Source organism: Rattus rattus, chromosome 4 (genome assembly GCF_011064425.1).
Source record: "Rattus rattus isolate New Zealand chromosome 4, Rrattus_CSIRO_v1, whole genome shotgun sequence".
NCBI lineage: Eukaryota > Metazoa > Chordata > Mammalia > Rodentia > Muridae > Rattus > Rattus rattus.
The window spans coordinates 2194883-2219469 of NC_046157.1; the positions used below are offsets into that span (position 1 = coordinate 2194883).

The window sequence follows — 24587 nt, forward strand, 5'->3', positions numbered from 1 at the left end:
AGAGACAAATAAGGCAGGACACGTGTAATCCATGTCGTACAGAAGCTGCGACCCTGCGATATTGCTAACTCTTACCATCTCTCCCCAGAGTAAAGACTTGACTGAAGACCATCTCACCCCAGCCTAGCTGCAAGCCCCCCGGAATGCACTGGGCATGGCCTCTGGAGCCCCACAGAACAGCAGCCAGATGGCCTGTGACAGCGAGATCCCAGGTTTCCTGGACACACTCCTCCAAGACTTCCCAGCCCCACTGAGCCCGGAGAGCCCTTTGCCATGGAAGGTCCCAGGGACAGTCCTGAGCCAGGAAGAGGTGGAGGCTGAGCTGACGGAGCTGGCAATGGGTTTCCTGGGCAGCAGGTAGGCATGGGCTACCTCAAAAGAGAGGAGCTTGATGGACAGGGACAGGATGCAGCATTGCCTATCAGGTGCAACTTGGAGCTTGCCTAAGTCTCGTGAGAAGGGCGTGGTCGTCCCTTACATTCCAGCAGAGCCTGAAAATTCAGACACCGATGAGCCCTGTCATCCAGTGCCGTCTCCACCTCAGTAAATGCCCAGCAACACTAGGCCATGCCGCCTCTTTTGTCTCTCGGTTCTACGGGTAGAAGACTCATTGGGGCAGGGGAGTATTTTTGGGTTTCTCTTGTTTCCTTTCCTTATTAAGTCGAGAACTTCCACTATCTCATTTAAAGGAAATACTTTATGCCCTCTCTTCACCATCCGTATGCAACATCCTACTCCTGTGTTTTGTGGCTATTAACCTAAATAAAGTAAGGTTCTTTTGGACACTAAGACAGTGGCTAAGTGACTAGTGGACAGGTGCACTGGAAAGACATGATTACTGGTCCCCATGAGACAAGCACATGGCTAAGTTCCCATCATGCTACTCAGAATCTCAGAATAGTGCATAATTCCAAAGTTATTTATTTCTTATTTCTGCAGTTGGGCTTTTTTTTTTCTTTTACTTACTTCATTGTGCGTGCATGAGCATTTTGCCTGATTATTTGGACGCGTACCACTTGCCTGCCTACAGTTTGCAAGCCACCCTGTAGGTGCTGGGTACAGAACCCAAGTCCTTTAGAGGAACAGCAAGTGCTCTTAACTACTGAGCCACCTATCCAGCCCATACAGTTTCCAGTGAAGTGTTTTAACATATCGTTTAAAGTAATTGCAGTAAGGGAAAGTGTAACTTCGAGATAAGGATGCTTCTCTGTAGATGTTCTGTGGCCATGTAGCCAAGTATTGCAGTCTAGACAGCAGAAACAAAGTTATCCCTTGACAGGTCTAAAGGCCAGAAATTCCTTATGAAATCAAGCTATGAACAAGGCCTCAGTTTGTCAAAGGCCACAGGGGCTGGTGGTGTTCTAGGCCTGTCTCTGGTGGTGACTGCTTAGCGTTGCTTGGCTTTCCCACTCACATCTCTGGTGAGTCTTCTCCCTCTGTGCAGCATCACTTCCCTTTCAATTTACTGTGTGTGGGTATGCACAGCATTCACACAGACCGGAGGAGAATCTTGGGTATCAGCTCACCTTTTGTTTAAAACTGTCCCCCATTGGCCTGGACCTTCACCATGCAGGCCAAGGTAGTTGGCCTTGAGTTCCTAGGGCTATCCATGTCACTGCCTCCCGTCTCACCATCATCGAGATTGCAGACGTGCACCCTTGTACTCAGATTTTTACATGGCTTTTGGGGATCTAAGCTCATGTCTTCATGATTGCAAAAAAAAAAAAAAAGTGATTTACTGATTGAGCTATTTTTTTCTTTTTGATCTCCTTCCTTGAAGGATGTTAGTCGTGATAGATATGAGCTAGAGGCTGCCCTTCCACAGAGTGACTGCACTTTACTGTAAATGCACTTATGAGTCACATTCTGGAACCAGCTTTTCATGGCTTTTGTTGAGGGGGTCAACAGTTGAGCCCAGTCTAGGTGTTCAGCCGGAAATCCTGTTTCTACCCATTTTGTAGGCAGAGGTAAATGGGTCATGAGATTACCTTCATAGTTGGATAATACCAGGCCAGATGGCTCTCCAAGTTCTGACAATGGGCAGCCGACACTGTCCCATTCCAGATGAAGGGTTCCCAGGCAGAGAAGTGCCTGGTCTAACTAGCCACACGCATACTGTGAGAAAGAAGAAAGGCAGGTCTGCGAGGGGGCTCCAGGCTCTCTCCTGGACTGACCCTGTTCAGAAGAGATATGCTGGCCTTGTGGCTCATTTATTTATCCAGTCCAGAAGTTGAGTGCGATGAAAGACAGTGGAGGTCAGATCTGTCTCTGATCTCTGCCCTCTGCACTCAAGCTGTTGTTAGTCAAGGGGGGTAGGCTAAGCTCATGGAAGCCAGAGGGCTTTCGGGCTCTCAGGGTCATCTGCACAAACCTAGCCATTCACTAAGGCATAAGCCCTGACTCTTAGTCTCAGCATTCTCCATGACTCTTATGCAGATACCTCACAGTTAGAACCACATCCAGCCTCGGCACATGGTCACCCCAGTGTCACCTGAGTGTGTACTTTCTTCACCCCCTTGGTGCCAACTCCCCCTCCCACCCAGCAGGAGTTGCTAGGATCCTAGCACAGTAAAAGCTCACAGGCAGTCTGTGTCAGAACCACATGCACCCGGGCCCCACCGGCTCGGGAGATTGCTCTGTGATAGTGCTGTATGAATATGGTGCTGCTAGTTGATTTGAGGAAAATATTTTTGAAGACAGGAGGTATAAAGTAACTTATTCTCAGGTTGGGAAAAAGCTGACTCTTTCATGGTCAGAAGCCTTGAGTACAGGAAGTGAGGGTAAGTCTCCTAAATTCTGCCTTCCTAAAAGTAGAGGGAGCAGGAGAAAGCAGCTGCTGGATCTAACACATATGACAAAGGGTGTTGTCCCGCATGGCTCAAAATCATGCCCAGAAGGGCTGCAGTAGGAGGGAAAAGGCTGACAGGGAAAGGCACCTGCTGGGATGGCAAGGACACATGGCCTAGGCTAGGAATCAGTCCCTAAATCCTAGGGCATTGCAGGGCTTCTAAGCTATGGCATAGGTTCCCAGGTATAAGCAGTCCAAAGGAAGGACTTTCCTGGGGAAATGGGAAGGGGGTGGGGTGTAAGGCATTGACAGCCGCCAGCAACAGCAGGTAGCCTGCCCAGAGCTGGGCTGAGCAGGAATGATGTTTACTCGCAGGGATGAGGGTAGAACGCAGAGCCCCAGGTCCACAGAGTTGCACATGATAAAGGAAGGACCAGGGTTCATTTGAGGTACACACTGGTGGTCAATGATGGGCAAAAGCCTATATTCAACACTGGGTGGGCCAGAGACGATGGATAACACCATGGAAGTGTCTTCCAGACACAGCAGGACTGGGCACATATGAACCCACAGAGACTGGGGCAGCATGCACAGGGCCTACACAGGTTCAAGCCAGATGAGGTCCCAGCACTGCAAGGAGGAAGTGGTCACAGGCTCCTCTCCCTAACCAAGAATTTCTCAGTTGACAACCACTTGCAAAGAAAAATTAGATTTCACTGACGGAGTCTCTCTGGGTATATGAACCACACTTACAGGTGGGTCCCAGGCCCAATTATAGATGGCCAACACAATGGTATTTTTGAAGATCTTTTTGTCTCATATTGCTTTATACGGGCATCTTTTAATCTTTAAATGTTGTTTTATTTGTTTTTATTGGCCTACTTGTTTCTAGAGAGAGAGAAAAGCAGTGGAATTGAATGAATGGGGAGGAGATTGGGAAGTGGAAACCAGGGTCAGAATATTGTATAAAAATTTATTTTTCAATTAAAAAAGGAAAGAAAATGGACAGGATGGCCCAGAACCCCAGGGACCACTAAACAAACCATAAGTGTGCCATGAAAATGTACAAGCCAGCATGGCAGCACACGCCTTTAATCCCAGCATTCAGGAAGCAGAGGCAGGTGGATCTGTGAGTTCAAAGCCAGCCTGGTCTATAGTGTGAGTTTCAGAACAACCAGGGATGTACAGAGAAGCCCTGTCTCAAAAAACAAAAACAAACAAACAAATGAAAAATTCAGTACAAGGCCCGGCGTGGCGATGCATGCCTTTAATCCCAGAACTTGAGAGGCAGAGGCTCTGTTTGAAGCCAGCCGGGTTTATAGAGTGAATTCCAGGACAGAACAGGCAGGGCTACACAGAGAAACCCTGTCTTGGGGGATGGGGGGATTCACACAGTATTATACTGAATGTATTTTTCAACTGTCCCAATGGATTTTCGTTCCTGTCTAGCATTTCTCCTGTGTATGTACATGGTGTGTGCGGTCATTACCTGTGGTGTGGACATGGTGTGTGTGGTCATTACCTGTGGTGTGGACATGGTGTGTGCGGTCATTACCTGTGGTGTGGACATGGTGTGTGCGGTCATTACCTATGGTGTGGACGTGGTGTGTGTGGTCATTACCTGTGGTGTGGACGTGGTGTGTGTGGTCATTACCTGTGGTGTGGACGGTGTGTGTGGTCATTACCTGTGGCGGACGTGGTGTGTGCGGGTCATACCTGTGGTGTGGACATGGTGTGTCGGTCATTACCTGTGGTGTGGACATGGTGTGCGGTCATTACCTGTGGTGTGGACGTGGTGTGTGTGGTCATTACCTGTGGTGTGGACATGGTGTGTGCGGTCATTACCTGTGGTGTGGACATGGTGTGTGCGGTCATTACCTGTGGTGTGGACATGGTGTGTGTGGTCATTACCTGTGGTGTGGACATGGTGTGTGCGGTCATTACCTGTGGTGTGGACATGGTGTGTGGGTCACACCTGTGGTGTGACATGGTGTGTGATCATTCTGTGGTGTGGACGCAGGTGTGGTCATTACCTGTGGTGTGGACGTGGTGTGTGTGGTCATTACCTGTGGTGTGGACATGGTGTGTGTGGTCATTACCTGTGGTGTGGACATGGTGTGTGCGGTCATTACCTGTGGTGTGGACATGGTGTGTGCGGTCATTACCTGTGGTGTGGACATGGTGTGTGCGGTCATTACCTGTGGTGCGGACATGGTGTGTGTGGTCATTACCTGTGGTGCGGACATGGTGTGTGTGGTCATTACCTGTGGTGCGGACATGGTGCGTGTGGTCATTACCTGTGGTGCGGACATGGTGTGTGTGGTCATTACCTGTGGTGTGGACATGGTGTGTGTGGTCATTACCTGTGTGAGCCTCAGGATAATCTGTATCATGTGCAGCCGCTCCCAGGCATTCACACTCAGTCATGTGCACGCATGTACACACACAGTCATCTTGTGCCTTGCACACCCTCATGCTTTGCTCTTGTCCCCACAGCCCATCTAGAGTGGTGGGTGTAAAGGGCTTCTGCTATACTGTTCCCTGGCTTTGTTCAGACTTTTCACTGGTGTCTCCTCTGAAACCATCTAGAAGTCAGACCTCTTGGCTCTACCCACTCCTTTTCCTTTCTTCTCCATTTATTTTGATTTCATTGGCACATCTATAGGTCCCTGAGCAAAATATAAAACTTAAATTGTAATTATCTAGATGTGGTGTCATCTCCTGTTATGGTGCAGGTGCCTAGCAACCCTTGAGGAGGTCACTTCCTGGGTACAGCATCCTCTAGGCAAGTTTAAGAGCCTCACTCTCACAACCAGGATCAAGACTGACATTCTCGATGTGATGACAGGACTGAGGGCTTCCAGACACATCCATGGGTGGGTCCCTGCAGTAAGGCAGAGGCCTTGTCCAGGAAGGAAATGCCGATGGCTGGAGGCCAGGCATTGTCTGTATCTCTGCAGGGGGAAGCCGCCTCCCCGCTCCCAACTGCAGAAGCAGCCAGCGGACAAAAAGCTTAAGCATGACCTCATCAGCACAAATGAGCAGGTATCCTTTTCCTGCCCCTAAACGGAAAAACCAGTGCCTGGCAGGAAATGCCGCAAAGTGGGGAACTTGTTCTTGGCTTACTCACAATGTACTGTTCTTTATTTGGGTCTAGGGATATGGCAGGGGTGTGCTAGAGATGCAGGCTAGGCCTTGACGCTGAGCTGCACCCCCCTTCAGCTGCTGTTCCAAAGCCTCGTCCAGAGGCCTCTCCCTAAGTCACTCTCTCTCTTGAAAAAGTCAGCCGATTGCACAGTTCCACAGGCTGTCAGTAGCAGCGCCTATAATCTCAGCTACTCAAGTGGTTGATGCAGAGGGATTGAAGGCTCTGGCCTGCCTGGGATCCAGGATAAATGAAAGGCCAGCCTGAGTGGCTCAGAAAGTAAAAAGAAAGCTGAGACAGTGACAGGCTTGCCTGCAGGAGTCTCTAGTCAGTTCCCAGTTCTCTAAAACCAAAGGCCATCAGTAGATGGCCTGTCCCCTTAGGATGTGACTCATCAACCAGGCTCTTAGAAGGTCATTGTTCTCATTAAAGCTCAAGTGTTAGCCTAGCGTGGTGGTGCGTGACTGTAACCCTTAGCACTCTGCCCGAATAAGCAGAGAAAATTAAGAGTTGGAGGCGGGGGGGGGGGGTGTCAGCCTTGGCTACATAGCAAACTTGAGGCTAGCCTGGGCAACACAAGAACACTGTTTTTTTTGGGGGGGGTGTTTGTTTGTTTTAAAGGTGAGGAGCCTATGGAGATGCATGGTTCAGTGGGTAGGAGAGCATTTGTTGTGCAAACATGAAAACCTAAATTCAGCAACTCTGTAAAAGCTGAACATGTCTGCCTGAGCCTGTAACCCTGACATTTGGAGATAAAGACAGGCAAACCCCATGAGCTCAGTGGCCAGCCAGCCTAGCCCAAATGGCAAGTTTTTAGATTCAATGAGTGACCCTGTCTCAAGGGAATCCAATAGAGAACCATAGAGCAGGACATCTAATATCTTCCTCTGGTCTCTGCTCTCACAGGTATCCATGTGAACACACACAGATGAACACACACACACACACACACACACACACATGCGTATTTATACATACACACATTTACACATATACACAGGAAGAGAAAGAGAAACATAAAAGAAGCCAGGCAGACTGGTTCACAACTATAATCCCATATGAATAAGTCAGGAGTTGATTTACAAGTTTGAGGCCAACCTGGGGTATTTAGCTATTTAGCTATTTCAAAGCCAGCCTTAGCTACCAAGTGAAACCCTGGTTCATTTTTTTGTTTTGTTTTGTTTTTTTAAAGTCAGCTGTGAAGACTCGACCAAATGCCCTTCCACAGGCACATGGGACAAGAGCACATATTCTAGCTTCAAGGATCTCCCACTAGACATGAAGACAGATTCTAGGGTTGAGATGCATCCTAGATGCATTTGAGGCCCCAAGAACAGTGACCCCGTCTGCCCAGAGACTTGGGGCTTCAGTTTTAAGCAGGATCCCTCAGGTTCAGAGCCCTGTGGAGAGTATGTCATCAGTTCACTGTCTTCACTGCCCACCTTGGCTACAGCAGACTTGCCTTTCTCCCGCACTCCTCTCGTTCGGTCACTTGTCCCACTTTGCAGTGCTACCTGCCCAAGGCCCCAGCGGGAGACTGACATTTCCTCTCTCCCGACTGCTGTTAGCATGAGGTAAAGTTCTTTTCACCCTTCTATGCTCTTCGTGCCCTTCCGGACTCCAGAACAGTCTCCTTCCCTCCGTGTGAAACCTACCTCACTGTTCCCCACTTCGTCCACTCTTCCTGGAACTGGGCCTCCAGGCCTTCATTCCACCTGCGGCTCTTTCTCCCGCCAGACTGTGTTCTCACAGCTCTCCAGGTCTCCTGGACTCCTCAGAGCCTGTGGAAACAGAACCTGGCTCCCTGTCCTAGCTGGGCTCAGACGTGAGGCTACCGCTCCCCCTCAATCCAACTGCTCGGATTCAGTTTGAGCCTCTGTCCTTCCATTTGACCCACTCTCACTCTTGATCAATTCCCAACACTGTTCTGCTCTGTCCCTTTCTAACAGCAAGGCTCCCCGCCCAGCCCCTAGGCCTGGTCTGGCCTCTCTAGACTGTTGTCACTAGCATTCACCATCCACCTGTCCTCCACAAGCTCAAAGAGATCTAAGAACTCAATCCGACACTGTCATATCTCTCCTTAAAACAGACCAGAGCTCCTTGTGCCCACAGCCTGGCTACCCCTCACCCCCTTCTCCACAAACCCAGCAGCTTGGAGACTAAGGACCTCCTATCAGAAGACATCACTAGGCCCCATTTTCCTGGGGCTGTCATCCCAAAGCACACACACCAGACCTTAATGATAATCATCCTTGTCTCACAGGATAGAAGCCACATGGAGGTGAAAGTGTCCTTGGGCTGAGCCCTCCTGGTAGTTGGCATGGGCATTCCTTGGTGTGTGGGTTCACCCCTTCGTCCCATCGTATAGCTCCATGGCTGCCCTCGTGTGTCTCTATGTCTGTATTTACACCTCTTCACAAGCCAGCCATCCCGAAGCAGGAGTCCATCCTACTCAACCGTAATCCCATCTTTACTAGTGCTGTCCACATTGAACCAGCTTACAAGAATGGTCGCATCTGAGACAGTAACCTCAGCGTATAAATTGGGGGATACAGTTCAGCCCTTACCATGCCCTGGTCCCAGAGGTCACCAGCTTGAACATCAGGATAGGTTCCTGGCCAGTGAGTTCACATGCCCCAAGGATTCCTTCCCAACACATCCCAGCAGATGGTGTGCCTGTGGCGTTGTGTAAATATCCAGGTCCCTGGAGACAGAGATGGCCTGCTGGTAATGACACTGACAAGAGGGTATGAGCCGTCATCTCCATGTCCAAGATGGAGGATGCCAGGAGCTGCTCCAGCCTCACCTCTCATGTCTTCTCCTTAGGAATGCACCCCCAACATTTGCTGCGGCTGTGACCCACGAGGCAATTTCCCAGCTGCTTCAGACAGACCTCTCTGAATTTAAGAGGTTGCCTGAACAAGAGGAAGAGGAGGAGGAGGAGGAGGAGGAGGAGGAAGAGAGAGTCCTCACGACCCGTAAGTTCCCCCCATGGGGCTCTGGGATTTTTTTTTTTTTTTTTTTTTTGGTTCTTTTTTTCGGAGCTGGGGACCGAACCCAGGGCCTTGTGCTTCCTAGGTAAGCGCTCTACCACTGAGCTAAATCCCCAGCCCCGGCTCTGGGATTCTTTAGCAAGAGACAAACTCAGATCGACACTGAAGGTCAGTGCCAGGGGTGGCGTCCAGACAGCAGCGTCAGAGTACGGTGAAAGCATGAGGAGCCACAGAAAACCTGCAGTGACTGACCAGGGCCTGGGCCAGAACTGGCCAGGGAGACAGCTTTGTGTTCAGAGCACTTAGAAATGAGTGGTGCCTGTCCTGCTTTACACATGAGGAGTGCAGGGTGTTGGCTCAAAGCCACGTAGCCAACCTCACTAACATGAGGCCCTCAGCAAAGTGGCGTGTCCACCCATAGAGGGGGGACAGCTGTTGTCTAGGTCCCCTGCCTTGACTTCCCTTATTTGGGATCATTAGATGTCAGTGATCCCATAATCATAAGGTGGCTAAAATGGAAGCAGTGTCCACTGCTGCTGGAGCAGCAGCCATCAGTAGGTTGGGCCCTACAGTGGTACACCACAACCAGAGCAACCCAGGAACTGGGAGCAAATGCCAAGAGGCCCCAAGACCGATTGACTCGAGAATTCGCTTATAAAATATGGGCTCTTACTCTGCACGACTCTCTTTCGTTCTCTTTTGCCGAGGTACCAAATTACCGGGAAGGAAGAGGCAGCGGCAGGGTTGTTCACGCAGAATGGGGGCGGCCGTGTTTCCCAGGCCCCAGTAGAGGGAGTCTCCCTTTGTTCAGCATCAGGGCTATGTAGAAAGACAAAGAACACGGTAGGAGAAAAAAGAAAACTACTACAGCCTACCAGCCATCCTCCTCACCCCCATGTCTGGCCCCTCCCGCGGCTCCCTGCCAGCCTTCATGCCAGCATGGCCTTGCCCCCTACCTAGGAAACAACTCTCCATAAAGACAGGCGGCCATTGTTCTGTAAAAGCCAGCAGGCGCCCAGTCTGGTAGCAGCTGCCACAGGGCCCCACCATATCCCTCCTGGCAGGAGACAGTATCACCTGCTGGTGGCAAGGAGAATTGCAGCTGACAAGCCAGGCCTTACACACAGGCATTTGTGCCTTCCCCACCTTCCCTGCTGGTCTCAGAGCTGCGTGCAGGCCCAGCGAGTCGCCTTGAGCAAGCCTGTAGTTTGCAGGCTGTTCTTACCTAGATGTATCAGCACATTCTTTGAGGCTTATTGCAACAGGGAGAGATGTGTAAAGCACCTCCTACCCAGCTGCCAGCAACTTCCTGTGGCGGTTGTGAAGCTAGACCTCCCAAGCAGTTCTTGAGGCCCAGGACTATAAGCCCTTGGCCAGAAAATCAGGGTAGGACTCCAAGAGCCTGAGGCTGGGCATTACCACAGGGCTTGCCGTCTCCATTTTTAATTGCACACTCTTTGCTTGAGCAAAATTCAAGTCTAAACCTATTGCTAGAAACAGCAGTGTAACCAAAGGCTAAAAAGGAGACCGCTCAGGCCAGGAGGCCCAGCCATGCTCAACGTTTCCTAAACACCAGCAACCTCCAGGAGCAAAAAGGAGACCACAGTAGCCCTCCAGGCAGTCATAGAGTCTGTCTGTGTACAGAGAAAGAGTGAGAGACCTGAGAAGTCATATGGCTGGAGACTGGCTTAGACGCGGGGCACTTGAGTTCATCAGGGGTTGCACTGGGTCACATTTAGAGCTGTGATCCCTAAGTTGGGCCTAACAAAGTCAGTTCTCCAGCTCCTCGACCTGTCACTCCCACAGCTGTCGCTAACAGTCCCCAACCAGATGGATGTCTTACCCCCAACCTTGACGGAGGAGTCTAGTTGGACTCACCCTTCTCCCTGCTCATTGCTTTCCTCCTGTGGCTCCCTCTGGCCTTCTTCCCCTTCTCCGGCTTCTTCCCTAGCATACTTCTGACAAAGCACACTTCCCCCAATTCTCCATGTCCCTCTGCTGTGGCCTTTGATGCTTGAACTCTGTGGTCAGGGTCTGGGAGGTTGGCGTTGTTCTAGTCTGTTCCGTCTTTTAAATGTATTCATACAATAAGTGTGAATGCAGTCAATTATGAGAAATAACACAGAGATACCCCAACTGCATATGCACAACCCTGCTTCCTCCTAGGAACATCATACAAAACTGTAAGAGTGTGTCACATACAAGATCTGAATATGGTCAGACACAAGCCAGCGTCCTATTGCAAGGATTCTACATTTCCCTCCCACAGGCCACTAACTGCCCTCCCCTGCTGTAGCCAGTTCGTAACTCCCAGCAGGGACTAGTCTTCATCATTTCTAAAGGGCCTATCAGTGGAGTGGCACAGCTGACATCTGGGGTCAGTGTTCCATGTGACGTGATTCCCTGGAGATGGACCTGGCCACTCCACTCAGTTCTGCTGCTGGACCCTCACCTAGGCTCTAACTGCTGAGCCATTATGGGTTGGAATCTGAGCAGGTCAGATTTGGGCTTTTGCAGATGTAGCTGCTATGACTCATGCACTGTTCTTATAGGAACAGCCCTCATTTTCTAGGAGTCATGCCCAAGAGTACAGTTCCTGGCTTAGAGGATAGTAGTTGTGTGTAGTTGGGAAAGTTATTTTTAGTAGCCGCTTAAGTCAGAATTCACTTATTCCTCTGCCATTGGACCTGTAGTATTACAGACACGTTCAGTCACTGACAACAGACTTTCTTGCATAGTCATATGTCCGTGTGCTGAGCATGAGCATGAGCATGCCCTGGGAAGTGAGGTGGCTGACTAGTGGGCCCCGTATAGGCTGTTGGGAGGGGCCATTTAAAACCTAGGGACATGGCAGGAAAGGAGTATAGGAGAGTAGCTGAGCCTCAACTGCGTGGTTTTACTTTTTGGCTAACAATTCTCCATCATGCCCATCAGTACTGGATGCCAAAGGCCTGTCCCGGAGCTTCTTTAACTGTCTTTGGGAAGTATGCAGCCAGCGGCAGAAACGGGTGCCACTGACTGCCCAGGCCCCTCAGCGCAAGTGGCTGGTCTCTATCCATGCCATCCGGAACACACGACGCAAGATGGAGGATCGACACGTGTCCCTTCCTGCTTTCAACCACCTCTTCGGCTTGTCTGTGAGTGTTGCCCCTGCAGAACCCAGAACAGGCAGTGTAGGGGAGCTCAGCGGGGAGTGGGCTGCAAAAGGTGGAGGGTCATGAGTGCTGAGAGAGCTGCCGGCCAAGGCTACGCCTGGGCACACACTGAGAAGCTGCTGTCTTAGGAGTCCCACCTGGGGAGCCCCAGAGGCTAACTAGTAATACCAGCACCTTTAGGCCAAGCTCCCAGGCACACTGCTCTCCACAGCCAAAGACTAAACAAAGACAACAGTTGGCCTTCTTTTTTTTTTTTTTTTTTTTTTTATAAAGAGGCTAGATGCTAGGTTCAGACTTGAATTGCTAAGCCTCCAACAGCAGACACCTCCTGATACATCTCACCTTGGGTTATGTCTGCAGTATCCGGGAGGAGCTGGTGAATTCAGGCTCCACGGGCTGTCCTTTCCCAAGTGGCCATGCCTGTAGTAGGTGAGCTAGTTTGGCTTGTCTAACGGTAAGGGCTGTGCCAGTTCCTCCAGACCCTACCTGTCTTGGGTCTGCTTTATTGTTTAATAGGATACCTGAGACCGGGTCATTTATTAAAAATGTGCGCTGCATCTAAAGGTAGCCTTCATGCTGATGAGGAACTCTGCAGAACACCAGAGTACTACAGGCCACCACACAGCAAGACAGATCAAGTTTCCCAAGGAGAAAAATTATTTCCCCGTTCGTCCCCAAGTGGATTGATGCCAGTTATCTCCCAAAGATCACTCTTACATACTGTGGGGATTAGGTGTCCACTACATGAATTATGTGGACGAACTCTGCAGCCATAGTGCTATCCTAGTTACAGCCCGGAGAGCACAGATGAGAGAGCCGCCTGGAGGTCTGATTCCCAATGTACTCCTGCCAGGACTCCGTGCACCGCGCCTACTTCGCTGTGTTTGATGGTCATGGAGGTGTGGACGCAGCACGGTATGCCTCTGTCCACGTGCACACCAACGCCTCTCACCAGCCAGAGCTGCTCACAGACCCTGCAGCAGCTCTCAAAGAAGCCTTCCGGCGCACTGACCAGATGTTTCTCCAGAAAGCCAAGCGAGAGGTGAGAACTGGCAGTTGGGTCGAACGTGCCATTGGGTGATCTGTAGCTGTTTAACATCAGAGAGTTCTGCTTTCCGCAGAGGAAGAAAAACAAGGTGCTTCAGGAAGGAAGGGTCTCACGAGGACTGCTGGCAGTCATGCTATTCCGTTCCTTCAGGACGGGGGGCTCAGTTTTCATTTGAATGGAAGCATCGTAAAGTTTATTGTATTAGTCTTGTTTTTCATTACTATAACACGATCATTGAAGCTGGATCGCTGTATTAAAGATAGAGGCTTGTTTTAACTCAGTTCTGGACATATAAGGCAAAGTGGCTTTCTTGATAATGGCCTTGCTAGTGGGTCAGAGCAAGACATAGGGAAAGTTAGAGAGAGAGAGAGAGAGAGAGAGAGAGAGAGAGAGAGAGAGAGAGAGAGAGAGAGAGAACAAATATGCGTGGATACATGTATGTGTGTGTGTGTGTGTATATGTATGTATGTATGTATGTATGTATGTGTTTTCTGGTCTCCCTCTCCCGTAGCCACCAGGACCTAACTATGAGGAAATCTATGCTCTACCCTGTCCAGTCATGGCCTTATCGAGCTGCAGTCACCTTCTTGTACTTCCACAGCAAAGCCCTCCTTCCTGATGGAATGGTTGTTGCTTTTATCCTCTTAGTATCTCATGATGGGAATTTAGTTACAACACATGAAGCTTTGGGGCCTGCAAGCCATAGCACTCCTATCTGCCAGCCCAGCAAAGGGCTCCCTGACGTACGACATAGGCTGTTCCCTTCAGCCGGAGGTGGTAGAGCGGCAGACAAGTACTTAAAAGAACTGATTGCTTACAGATCGGTGAGCAGGAGGTAGGGCAGAGAGACAAGCCTGGTTTCCCAGGAACCTGAGGCCCAGCAGCACAGTCCTGGGTGCTCTGAATAACCCTTGCTAACCTGAGCTGTAAGAATAGGCCCAGCCAGCCAGGGCCAGGAGGACCTGGGCCCTGCAGTTGAAAGACTGGCTTTTGGGGCATGGGCTCCGGACTTACATGCCTGTGAAAACGGGGGTTTGTGTTGCTGAAAGTTTGTCAGCCAGGTTCCACCAAGACCCAGATGTCAATCATCAAAAACCAAAACAAACAACATACAAAGCGTGATTGACAGACTACTCCATTATCCTTTGCTCAGCCAGGTCTCTACTAGGAGCCCCTAGGAACTCTTCTCGGACTGACATTATGTGTATACATGAGGCCCTTGTTTATGAAGTACACAGTGGGCCTCTCTTTTGTGAACTGAGAGCAGCCTCACCAGGCCCTCCCAGCAGCAGTGAGGACAGAGTCTGTGGGGCCAGAGCAAGAATCCTGCAGCACTTATGGGCAAAGTGTAGAGGGCCACTGGCTGAGAGCAAGCAAAGCCCAAACGACATTAGTGGAATACACAGGTTTTCAGTTTCTTTTCCTCTCACTTGCTCTGGGGATCAAACCTACAGGCTTCACAAGGGTCCCACTGCCTCAGTACACCTTCAGGCCCCTTTGGCTTTTTAACACACATTTTTAATATACAATTCGAACACTCGGTATACTTGTTTAGGGTGTTCAGTTGGGACACTCATGAAGCCCTGACTCACTCCTGCCCTTCCATACCTAGTTCCCAACATCATCAGTCTGCTTCCCGCCACCACAGATCATCCTGCCAGTTCCAAAGTTAGGTATGAAGGGGGTCCTGTAGGACATGCTCTCTCTATCCAGTGTGACCATTACTTGGTCCCTAAGTCCAGCTGGGGGGTACCTTCGTGTAAGCTCGACTTCCCCTTCAGTCCCTCTCAGCCTTACACGGCTCTCCTCTCCCTGCAGCGGCTGCAGAGCGGTACCACAGGTGTGTGTGTGCTCATCACAGGAGCAGCCCTGCATGTTGCCTGGCTTGGAGACTCCCAGGTCATCCTGGTACAGCAAGGACAGGTAGTGAAGCTGATGGAGCCACACAAACCGGAGCGACAGGTAAGGGTGTGCTTTATACAAACGAGACATTCTTAGGCCCCTGTTGTGCTGGGCCCCAGTTGGAGACCCCACAGTGAAGTGGAGTGCCGGGAGGTCCCAGCTCAGTATTATTGGTGTAAACTAGAAAGTTCAGAAGACTCCCAGAGCTCCTTCAGAAGGAGGGTTCCTTTGCCTGATGGGCAGGAGATCCCATATGAGCCCTCCAGGGAGTTCTGTGGACCACAGTGACAGAGCCCAGAGTTTCGAGCAAGAATGGGGCCTTCTGCCCTAACTGGCAAACCCAGAATTGAGTCTGCGGGTCCTACACTCAACCCAGAAGAATCCTGCAATGCTTCAGGCAGGATGGCCACTGGCTGAGAGTGAGCGAGGAAGCCACACTACCCTAAGTCTGGAAAACCTCAGGCCTGGAGCTTCTAAACATGGACACCACCCTAGGATCTCAGGACCCCAACGTCTCTTGGCCTCTTGAGTCTCGAAGCCGTCACCTGGACACAAGTGTAACAAGTGCTCAGACTCTTTACCTCACAAGCACATGTGGACTGCCTCCTAGAGTCAGAAAGGGAAAGCTTAGAATCAAGGGATACCCCTATACTGCCTTCCCCAACCCCGCTTTCGCCATATTCCTCTCTGCTGTGTCGCTTAAAGGACAGCTGGTGGACTGCCCCTCGTCAGCACATAAAGAGCTCCCGCCTTCTTACAGACACATGGCATGGCCTTTCATTCACAGTCCACTCCCCAAGTCCACAAGATATTCACCAGTGTTCTCCTTTCCATTCTGAGAACGAGGCAGGATGATGACCGTGTGCATCCGTCGTCCAGGCTCAGGTGTATCTGCACAGCAGGTCCTGGGAGCTAAGTCACAGGAGAGATGCTGCAGTCTTAGAGATTTGCCCAGCCTCTGTCCTCTGCTGGAGACTGTCCACTGCTGCTGAGGCCCTGTTGTCCAGTCGCACCAGTCCATGGAGTCTGCCCATCTGTTTTGTGACATTTCACGGAGAGAAATAAGGGCATGTTCACTTCAGATAAAAAGCATCAGTGGCAGACCAGAGTCAGTCCACCAAGTCTAGCGGACAAACCAGTCAGTCTGACAGGATTGTTTATGGGTGACTTGCGGCTGCACTGTGGGAAAAACCTACCCCAGGCTTGTGAAGGCTTCATGCCTGAAACTTCCTGCACAATACTCTGGGCATCCCAAACCCTGCAAGCCTGCTGAGCTGCTCCCACCAGAAGGGTCTATTTCAGTCAGAAGGGAACTGTTACACAACACCATCTGGAAGGCAAAGCTACCTCGTTTCTCTCTTTCAAAGTGAATTAGTCTTAGGGTTTTTGTGGCGTTTTTGTTTTGTTGTTTGGTTTGACTTGGCTTTTGTTTGCTTGGTGGTTTTGTTTGTTTGTTTGTTCTTTTTCTTTCTCTCTCTCTCTCTTCTTTTAAAGACACATGATCTCTGTGTAGTCTGTCTGGCCTGGTACTTGCTATGTAACCCATCCTGAACTCAAACTTGAGACAATCCTTCTGCCTCTGTCTCTCAGGTACTAGTGTTACCCATGTGAACTACACACCCACCCTTCCAGAGTAAATGTGAATACAGTTTGTGTTGTGGTCATTAAGATTTATTAGTTTATTATTTTTATTTATGTGTATGAGTGTTTACCTCCACGTATGTGAACCACTTTTGTGCCTGGCATCTACGAAAGCCAGAGAGAATGTCAGATCCTCTTGAGCTGAGGTCACAGGTAGTTGTGAGCCACCATGTGGGTGCTGTAAACTGAAGTCAGGTCCTCTGGAAGAGCAGCCAGTGCACTTAACCACTGAGCCCTCTCCCCGACTGTGGACAGCACAGCCATGTTAGGGAGGTCAGCTCCTGCCTGGGCACCGCCCATGTCCCCCTCACATCCCTCTGTTGTCCTATAGGGGTTTGGGATGTTTGGCAGCAGAGTCAGATTATGTCCCCTCTTGTAGTTCCTGGGCCGCAGAAGCAGGACAGGAAGCAGTCAGGTACGGCTCATGGTCTGGGAAGTACATGCACTCAAGCCGGCAAAGAGTGGAGAAAACCAAGGTGCAGTCACTTGGCCGGTGCACACGGGTGAAGTGGTAGCCTCTGCTGCTCTGTCTCCACCACAGGAGATTGACGTCTGCTACCTGGGCAGATCAGACACAGCCAGGTCTGCATCCAGTACCAACCTTTGCCCTAGAGCTGGATATTCTCTTTCCCACGCCTTGTGGGAACACTTTCCGCATAGTCCTGAACCTGTCTGGTCCTAGCTTGGCCCTTCAAAGCCTCAGGGTTTACCGGTCAGGCGGGATCCATTGAAGGTGCAGGGTAAAGATGGAGTGGCCTGGTGCTGAGGTTAGTGCCAGCCCAGGGGATGCACGCCTGTGGGTCAGGTACCTGCCGACCTATAGCTAACCCAGCCGTTCCCCATCCCACCAGCTCTTGCCTGTAATCCGTGTCACTATCTGCCAGTTTCCAGAAAAGCAATCAGACACAGGTATAAAGACTCGTGCAGGAACTAGAGCTGTGATAGGAACATGAGACCCTGACAGCCCTTCAGAGAGGGCCCAGCAACCACCACAAGTGACTCTGAGGGCTGTGAGGACTCCAGATGATATCTCGTCCTGCAGCTGTCTAAAAGCCATCACACCCGTGGGCTCAGTTTAGGCCAGCTGACATTCAGTGTCTACTCTGTAGGATGCCTTCCTGAGGCAACAAGGTGATGCCAATGGAAGCAGTGCCCTCCGCCCAGCAACTCTGGAGGAGAAGCAGGATACAGCAGTGAGGGTACAGGATTCAGGTCAAGTACTGTGGAGAAAGCACACGGAAATAAGTCTGAATCCTGGAGACATGCGACTTGAGCATGCAGTGACGAGAGAGAGAGAGAGAGAGAGAGAGAGAGAGAGAGAGAGAGAGAGAGAGAGAGAGAGAGAGAGAGAGAGAGAACAGGTGGTGCACACGACCCGAGACAGTGGGAAACTCTGTAAGGACTCACTGCCGGCCCTTACCGTGTCCAGGCCACTAGAGGGCAAGCTGAGGTCTGCCCTCAAAAGGATGGGCTGTGAGGTTGTAGATGATCAGTGGCCTCAGGAGGGAGGAGCCCAGGCTTTGGGGCCATGTGGAGAGAGCCGTGGGAGTCCACGGGGATTCAGAGATGCTCTGAGTGGTGCACAGTGCAGCCCTGACACTGGGGAAAGGGTGATGTGGCTGTTATTAGAACTTCTGAGCTATCAAGCTTTCGCTGCAGAGATGCAGTTTCTGGAGGTGGGGAGGATAAAGCAGGAGGAAGAGGGAAGGGTATCAGAAGAACCAGGCAAGGGTGCTGGCTTATGCCTGGAACAAGCATGGGCCCAGGGCAAGGCTGTGATCAGTGCAGGTGGAAGAGGGATCCAGGAAGGGGAAGAAGGAGCAAGGTGATAGGACCGACCAGCAAGGCCAACCAGCTTGGCACATTACTTTAACCCCTGGTGCTACAGCCCATGCAGACTACGTAGGCCTGTTGAAACAGAGGCCTGTCGGGGTGGGGATCACCAGCCCCAGTGCCCACTTCAGCTCTGTTCCCATAGCCAGATAGCTTGACCTTGAGCTTCAGAAAGGAAGGTTCTGCAACTTAGAAGCCTTGGGGAGGTTCTACCCCAGGGAAGGTGTGAGGTTAGGCTTATACAGGTAAAAGAGAGATATGAGTGGCCTCCCTCACCTAGGAGAAATTCAAGATGCCCCAGAGGGGCTCAGCACATGCACTCAGCTCGTAACATTAGCCTTCAGGAGTCAAACTTTATATCTGTGAGCCTCTCCCTGGAGGGGACTGACAAAACCAAAGAGAGTTTCAATATCTGTGGCTAGACCAGGCCACTACCCATCCTCTTTGCAGTTAGGGTTGGATCTCCTGGCAGAGACAATGCCCAGGAATGAGTGGGGAAAAGGATGGCTAAGGGGTAGACATGCTGCCCCCTCTCATGGCCTAAGTCAAGTGTAAGAATCCTGCCGTATGGGCTGGAGAGATGGCTCAGCCGTTAAAGGCTAGGCTCACAACCAAATAAGAATCCTGCCGTATGACCTTGTGTACATGCACATGCTTCATCCCAGCAGTTTTCACAGTAGAGATAACAGTCACAGGTGAAAAGTGAGGGATCTGCCCTCTGAGTCTGAGTTAATACCACTCTCCTGCCCCAGGAGTCCCTTCTTGGCCCAAGCACTTCTTAGAGATGTATCATGATTTGACCCTTCTACACTGCCCCTTGATCAACCACTCTGTCTTTAATGATGTCTGACGTGGATATCTAGGTGAGTTTCTTGATTTGGCTCAAGTACTCTGTCTTCAAATGTGTCTTAGGACTTAAGTTCTACTTATGTAGTGACATTCAAGCCCCCGCCCCTGCCCCCCAACTCACCCAAGTCCTCTCATGACTCTCTTGCAGGATGAGAAAGCACGCATTGAAGCACTGGGTGGCTTTGTTTCTCTCATGGACTGCTGGAGAGTCAACGGGACCCTGGCAGTGTCTAGAGCCATTGGTAAGAGAGTCCTCCAGGGCTGCTGCATAGTAAGGCTTCTCCGTGACTTAAGGCAGGGCAATGCTCCCTAAACTATTCACAGCATTCGGACCTCCTTGACTTACAGTAGAGCTGCCTGCAGATCAACCCGAGATACGCTAACTAGACTGTGCTCAGAATGTGATCCACCCAGCCTAGTGGACCCCAGCTCAGCACAGTCTAGGGAAATGTCAGCAGGTATCTCCCAGGCTCCCAGCTGATTGTAAGCTGCAGTTTTCTGCTGCCTCAGCTTAGAGGTGATTGGACCAGGTCGCTCTAACCGGGAGAGGCTCAGGTTCACAGTGCAGTTCCTATTGACCGTAAACTGTCAAACCTTGTAAAGTCAAGAAGCTACTAAGTAGGAAGAGTGTAGTTCATTTGGTAAAGTGCTTGCCTAGCATGCACAGAGTCCTGTGCTCAATTCCCTGCCATGGTCCTGCTGCTGCTGCTGCTGCTGCTGCTGCTGCTGCTGCTGCTGCTGCTGCTGCTTAGACCAGGCATGCATGGCGACACACACCTGTCATCCATCCTAGCATTCTGGAGGAAGATCAGAACTTCAAGGTTATCCTGGACTACATAGGCTATTTGAAGCCAGCCTGGACTAGAGATCTTCACACAAATAATAATGCTCAACTAGAAACAGAAAATTAGGGGCCCTCTATAGGGCCCACTAAAATACAGCGGGAAACCTGTAGTCAGGGTTAAATATTCAACAGATGAAATATTCTGTAAGCTCATTCACGCTAATGATTTTTTTTCTCCCAAAAAAACAAAAAAAAAAAACAAAAAAAAGAGTTTAAGATTCCTTTTCCTCTTGGAGAATACCTTCCCATTCTTCTCTGGCTGCAGTCACTGCTGAAACCCAACTCAGAGAGCATCCCGCCCCTTCCAACAACGCCATCTCCACCTAATCCCTGGACTTTGGTGTCTGCCCTCTCACCCTCCTAAAGAGTCTTTGTTGGCTCCTTCCTCTGCCTGTCTCTGTGCTGCTCTGACTGTCATCTATCTTCAGGCACACTGGAGGTGGCAGTCTTTCCTAGAGTGAGCTGCTCCAAGGAGCCTGGGGATGGCTCCCCGACAGAGTGTGGGAAGCATTAAGCAGGCGACCCCGAGGCCAGCTGGGCTCCTGTACCTGCCTGCCCTTGGGGATGGGTGGCATGGGTTGGTTCTGAGCACATGGGATGTGGGAAACGAGGTTCCTCTGCTTGTTCATTCCCAGGGGATGTCTTCCAGAAGCCCTATGTGTCTGGCGAGGCAGATGCAGCATCCAGAGAGCTGACAGGCTTGGAGGACTACCTGCTGCTTGCCTGTGACGGTTTCTTCGATGTCGTCCCCCACCATGAAATCCCGGGTCTTGTCCATGGCCACTTGCTCAGGCAGAAGGGCAGTGGGATGCACGTTGCTGAGGAGCTGGTGGCAGTGGCCCGTGACCGGGGTTCCCATGACAACATTACAGTCATGATGGTTTTCCTTAGGGACCCCCTGGAGCTGCTGGAGGGTGGGGGACAGGGCACAGGGGATGCCCCGGCAGATGTAGGAAGTCAGGACTTGTCCACCGGCCTCTCAGAACTTGAGATCAATACCTCACAGAGAAGCTAAGTGGTCCAGGCCCCCAGGCCCCATCCCTCTGCCCTTATGACCCTCCCCTTCAAAGACCTTAGATCCAACAGGTATAGTGGGCAGGGGTGCACACCCTCACAGCATTCCCTTAGCACCCCAGCCCTTCATGTTGCCTGCCACAGCCTGTTCTCATGGCTGCAGAACTGTAGGCACCAATGGATCTCAAGGAAACATAGGAAAATGACCTCACAAAAGGATAGATGGCTGAGGTGATCAGGGCAGGACAGGTCTGGGGACAGAAACCACAGGCACCTGCTGGCAGCCTAACCAAAAGCATAGGTCAAGTCTTAGGAACCCTCACACAGACCCTGGGGTAGGATCCAGCCCAGACTGTGGCTTCTCACTGTCCCCAAGTGAGGAGGGTTTGGTCTGTACTAACACACAAGCTCACAGTCCTGCTTGACTGCTGGCTTCCCAAAGAAGTTGACATTGGTCTTGCTGGGAGGAGCACCAGGAGAGTGGCCACTGCCACTCCACTCTTAACTTAGTACTAAGTCACTAGGCCTCTCTCTGTCCCTTGAGCTTCCTGGGGAGGTAAGTCAGATGTGTGCGTCTTTGTTTGTGTGCTTGGATTTACTGCAGGGAAAGGTCTAATCCAGAATCAGTATTCAGACTTCGTCATGCTGTATCAGTGCCAAGGTGACCTACAGGGTCATGTAACTTAAGCAAAGCTTAGCATTTATTTTATTCCTGAAAACTTAAGTATTTTACTTTTTTGTGTGTTCGTGGAGACATTTGCAGTATTACTGATTTTTTTTTTTCCTAAATCAGGATGGAAACAAACTTTTCCAGGTTATGTTAATAAGCCACTTAAGTGCCTTAAACAGTTTTGGTGTAGATGAGAATTGCTGGGCACGTCATGGATCCTGATAGGCAGACATGTTGAGGTTCTCAAAACAGCAAGCAGCATTTGTTGTGGGAAGGCATGCTTTGAGCCAGATCTCTTTCTGGGAAGGTCCTTTTGTGCTTCTGGGCACCTCAGAACTTCCTTGAAGTGACTATGGGCCCCTGGGATGGCACTGGCCTCCTTGCCAACCTTGGAGTCTGGCTGGGTCCCGGCCAAGAGGACCTTACTGCTTTTGGCTAGAAGTTCAAGACTCTCTTAGTGTGTTTGCAGTTAGTTGATAGACTCGTTGAGGACAGCGCTTCGGTGAGGAGCTTTGGCCAGCCCAGCTGTCCACCACCTTTCTCCTGCTAGACTCTGTCCAGTACCTGAGCAACACGAAAGACCTCCACATCCCTAGAGCAACGATGTATAAAGTCAGGCAAGGAAACCAGGTGGGGGAGGCAGAATACCAGAGTAGAAGGACTAAGGGGACCCTCAGCAAGGGCCAAGTGTGAGTCAAGGCTGCTCCATGCAGACACTGGCAGGTCCAGAGGATAATGGGTGGCTTAGCAGAGGCTCAGGGAAGGAGCAGCAGGAAGAATGATGGTTGTGAGGTCCCCGTGGAGGAGACATAGTCCACCTCTGGAGAGCAAAGCCCCAGCAAGACTTGCAGAGCTTCGCCCAGTGCAGCTAATCCCTCTTTCAAAAGAAGCAAGGGTTCTCGCGCTCTTCCCTGAGGCAGGTCCACAGTCCAGCAGTAGGGGGCGAGCCAGCCAAATGCAGTTGGGCACACCTCCTGCATGCTTGGCATTCACCCATCCCCACAGCAGGGATGGCAGAGTTGGGGCCATGGAGTTAGTTCACGTCTCCTGATAGGAACATGACTGCCCACCATAATCACTAGGTATTGCTTACTTGAAGGTCTGCTGCCTTCTGGGGGTCAAAATCCAGGATCCTCAGTACCATCTCAAGACGGGGTGCAGTAACCTTGATAGAGGGAGATGTTGACTTTGGTTTTCTCCCATTTTTGCTAACCCATTTGTTGCTGGTAAGAGTGGAATTTGGGCCCTCTCGGTGGTCTGGATTCATACTCACGTGTAAAGCTGTGCCAAATATCAAGGCCTCAGTGTTAGGGGCAGCCCCTTTCCCAAGCTTGTCTGAGGGCCTCCCCCACCCCTCAGTTCATGTGCACTGGTGGTAGCCATGTCTCTGCCTGGCAGTGGTCAGGGACCAACATCAGGCACTGCTCCATCCTGGTCCAGTGGCCAAGGGAGACCACATTCTTCCGTGTTAGTCCTTAGGCACAGAGAAGAACTCTTCTATCTTGACTGGAGCTGCCAGTGCTAAGCCTACAGGACTTCTTGGCCTCTTCAGGCCCTCATCCCAAAAGAATCCCCTAACCAGAATGATTCCACTTCTCAAGTCCCCACCTTGCCACCATCACACTGTGTGAGCTGAACCAGCCACCGTACTTCTTGGGCCTCAAGTACCCTTTAGGATAAGGCATGGAGAGTATGCATAGCATTACCGGGAGCTGCCAGAGAAGGGGAGCCCATCCTCCACCAGCAGCAGAGAGGGATTCAGTATTATTAGTGTCTATTCTTAAAATTAAGTGGGCTGGAAAAGAGCTGAGTTACAGGCGCCAGTGTCTTGCATGGATACAAAAGCTGAAGCCGTCAGCCTGCCTTTGCAGTACAGCTGCCTCCCAACTAGGGCCTGGGGGCGTAAGAGGTGGGAGGGCACAAGGAGTGTTGAAGCAAGGTGTCTGAGGCACAGCTTTGGGAGTCTCAGAACTCATGGTGGGAGGGGTATCAGCACCTAGAGGTCTTAAAAGCCCTGCCGTTCACCATGATCTGTCTGCCCCTGCCCTCTTGGGTTCTGCATGCAGTGCCCACCTCTCCCAGTGGTAAGTTTCAGCATGGGTGTCCTGGCTACCTCAACTGTATTCTCAGGCCAGGAGGATGGCTCTGGCCATACTGTAGGGAAGCCAGGCCAATTTGTGTGACGCAAGCTGGGCTGGTTTGCTTCAGCGTCTGTAGCCTCCAGGGACCGTCTTCTGGAGTCCCGTGCTTTTGCACTGGACTCTTTGGCTTTACCAAACACACCAAGCTTTGCCATTTACATGCCATGTGGGCCTTGCCAAGGGTTATTTCAGGGGGCTTCCTGGGAGTCTTGTTCTAAGACGCCACGTTCCTTTAGTCTTAGAGACAAGTCCCAAGGTGATGAGCTCATAGGACAGTCTTCCCTGGGGCCCCTATACTGGTGTCAATAAACCATATATTCAAGATTCCTGAGTGCTACTGTGTCTGTCCATTGTGTGCCTGTCTACAGTTAACCTGTGTATCCAATACTCAACAGAGAAAGTATTTTAAAAGAAGACGTTCTAGAGAGTTCAGCCCATGGTTGATCCCGTGTGCTTGAGCAGGAACACGTGACAGACTTCATGGCTGTCTACCTCAAAGCCAACCCAGGAAGAGTGGAGAGAAGTGACCGGGGACCCACAGGATGTGATCAGCTTCCAAAACCC

The 24587-nt window shown here is 50.9% G+C and overlaps 1 protein-coding gene across 1 annotated transcript in view; it reads left to right on the forward strand.

Annotated features, from left to right (window-relative positions):
• The window catches only part of Ppm1f (protein phosphatase, Mg2+/Mn2+ dependent 1F), a 30797-nt gene extending 6450 nt beyond the window's left edge, over window positions 1-24347 (forward strand). Inside the window, exons 2-8 of the mRNA XM_032899829.1 lie at window positions 89-357; window positions 8760-8911; window positions 11861-12063; window positions 12935-13123; window positions 14948-15091; window positions 19503-19596; window positions 20834-24347. Coding sequence (XP_032755720.1) covers window positions 155-357; window positions 8760-8911; window positions 11861-12063; window positions 12935-13123; window positions 14948-15091; window positions 19503-19596; window positions 20834-21213 — 1365 coding nt within the window. The 5' untranslated portion in view covers window positions 89-154 and the 3' untranslated portion in view covers window positions 21214-24347. The remainder of the gene's footprint in view (window positions 1-88; window positions 358-8759; window positions 8912-11860; window positions 12064-12934; window positions 13124-14947; window positions 15092-19502; window positions 19597-20833) is intronic.
• Window positions 24348-24587: the final 240 nt, after the last annotated feature.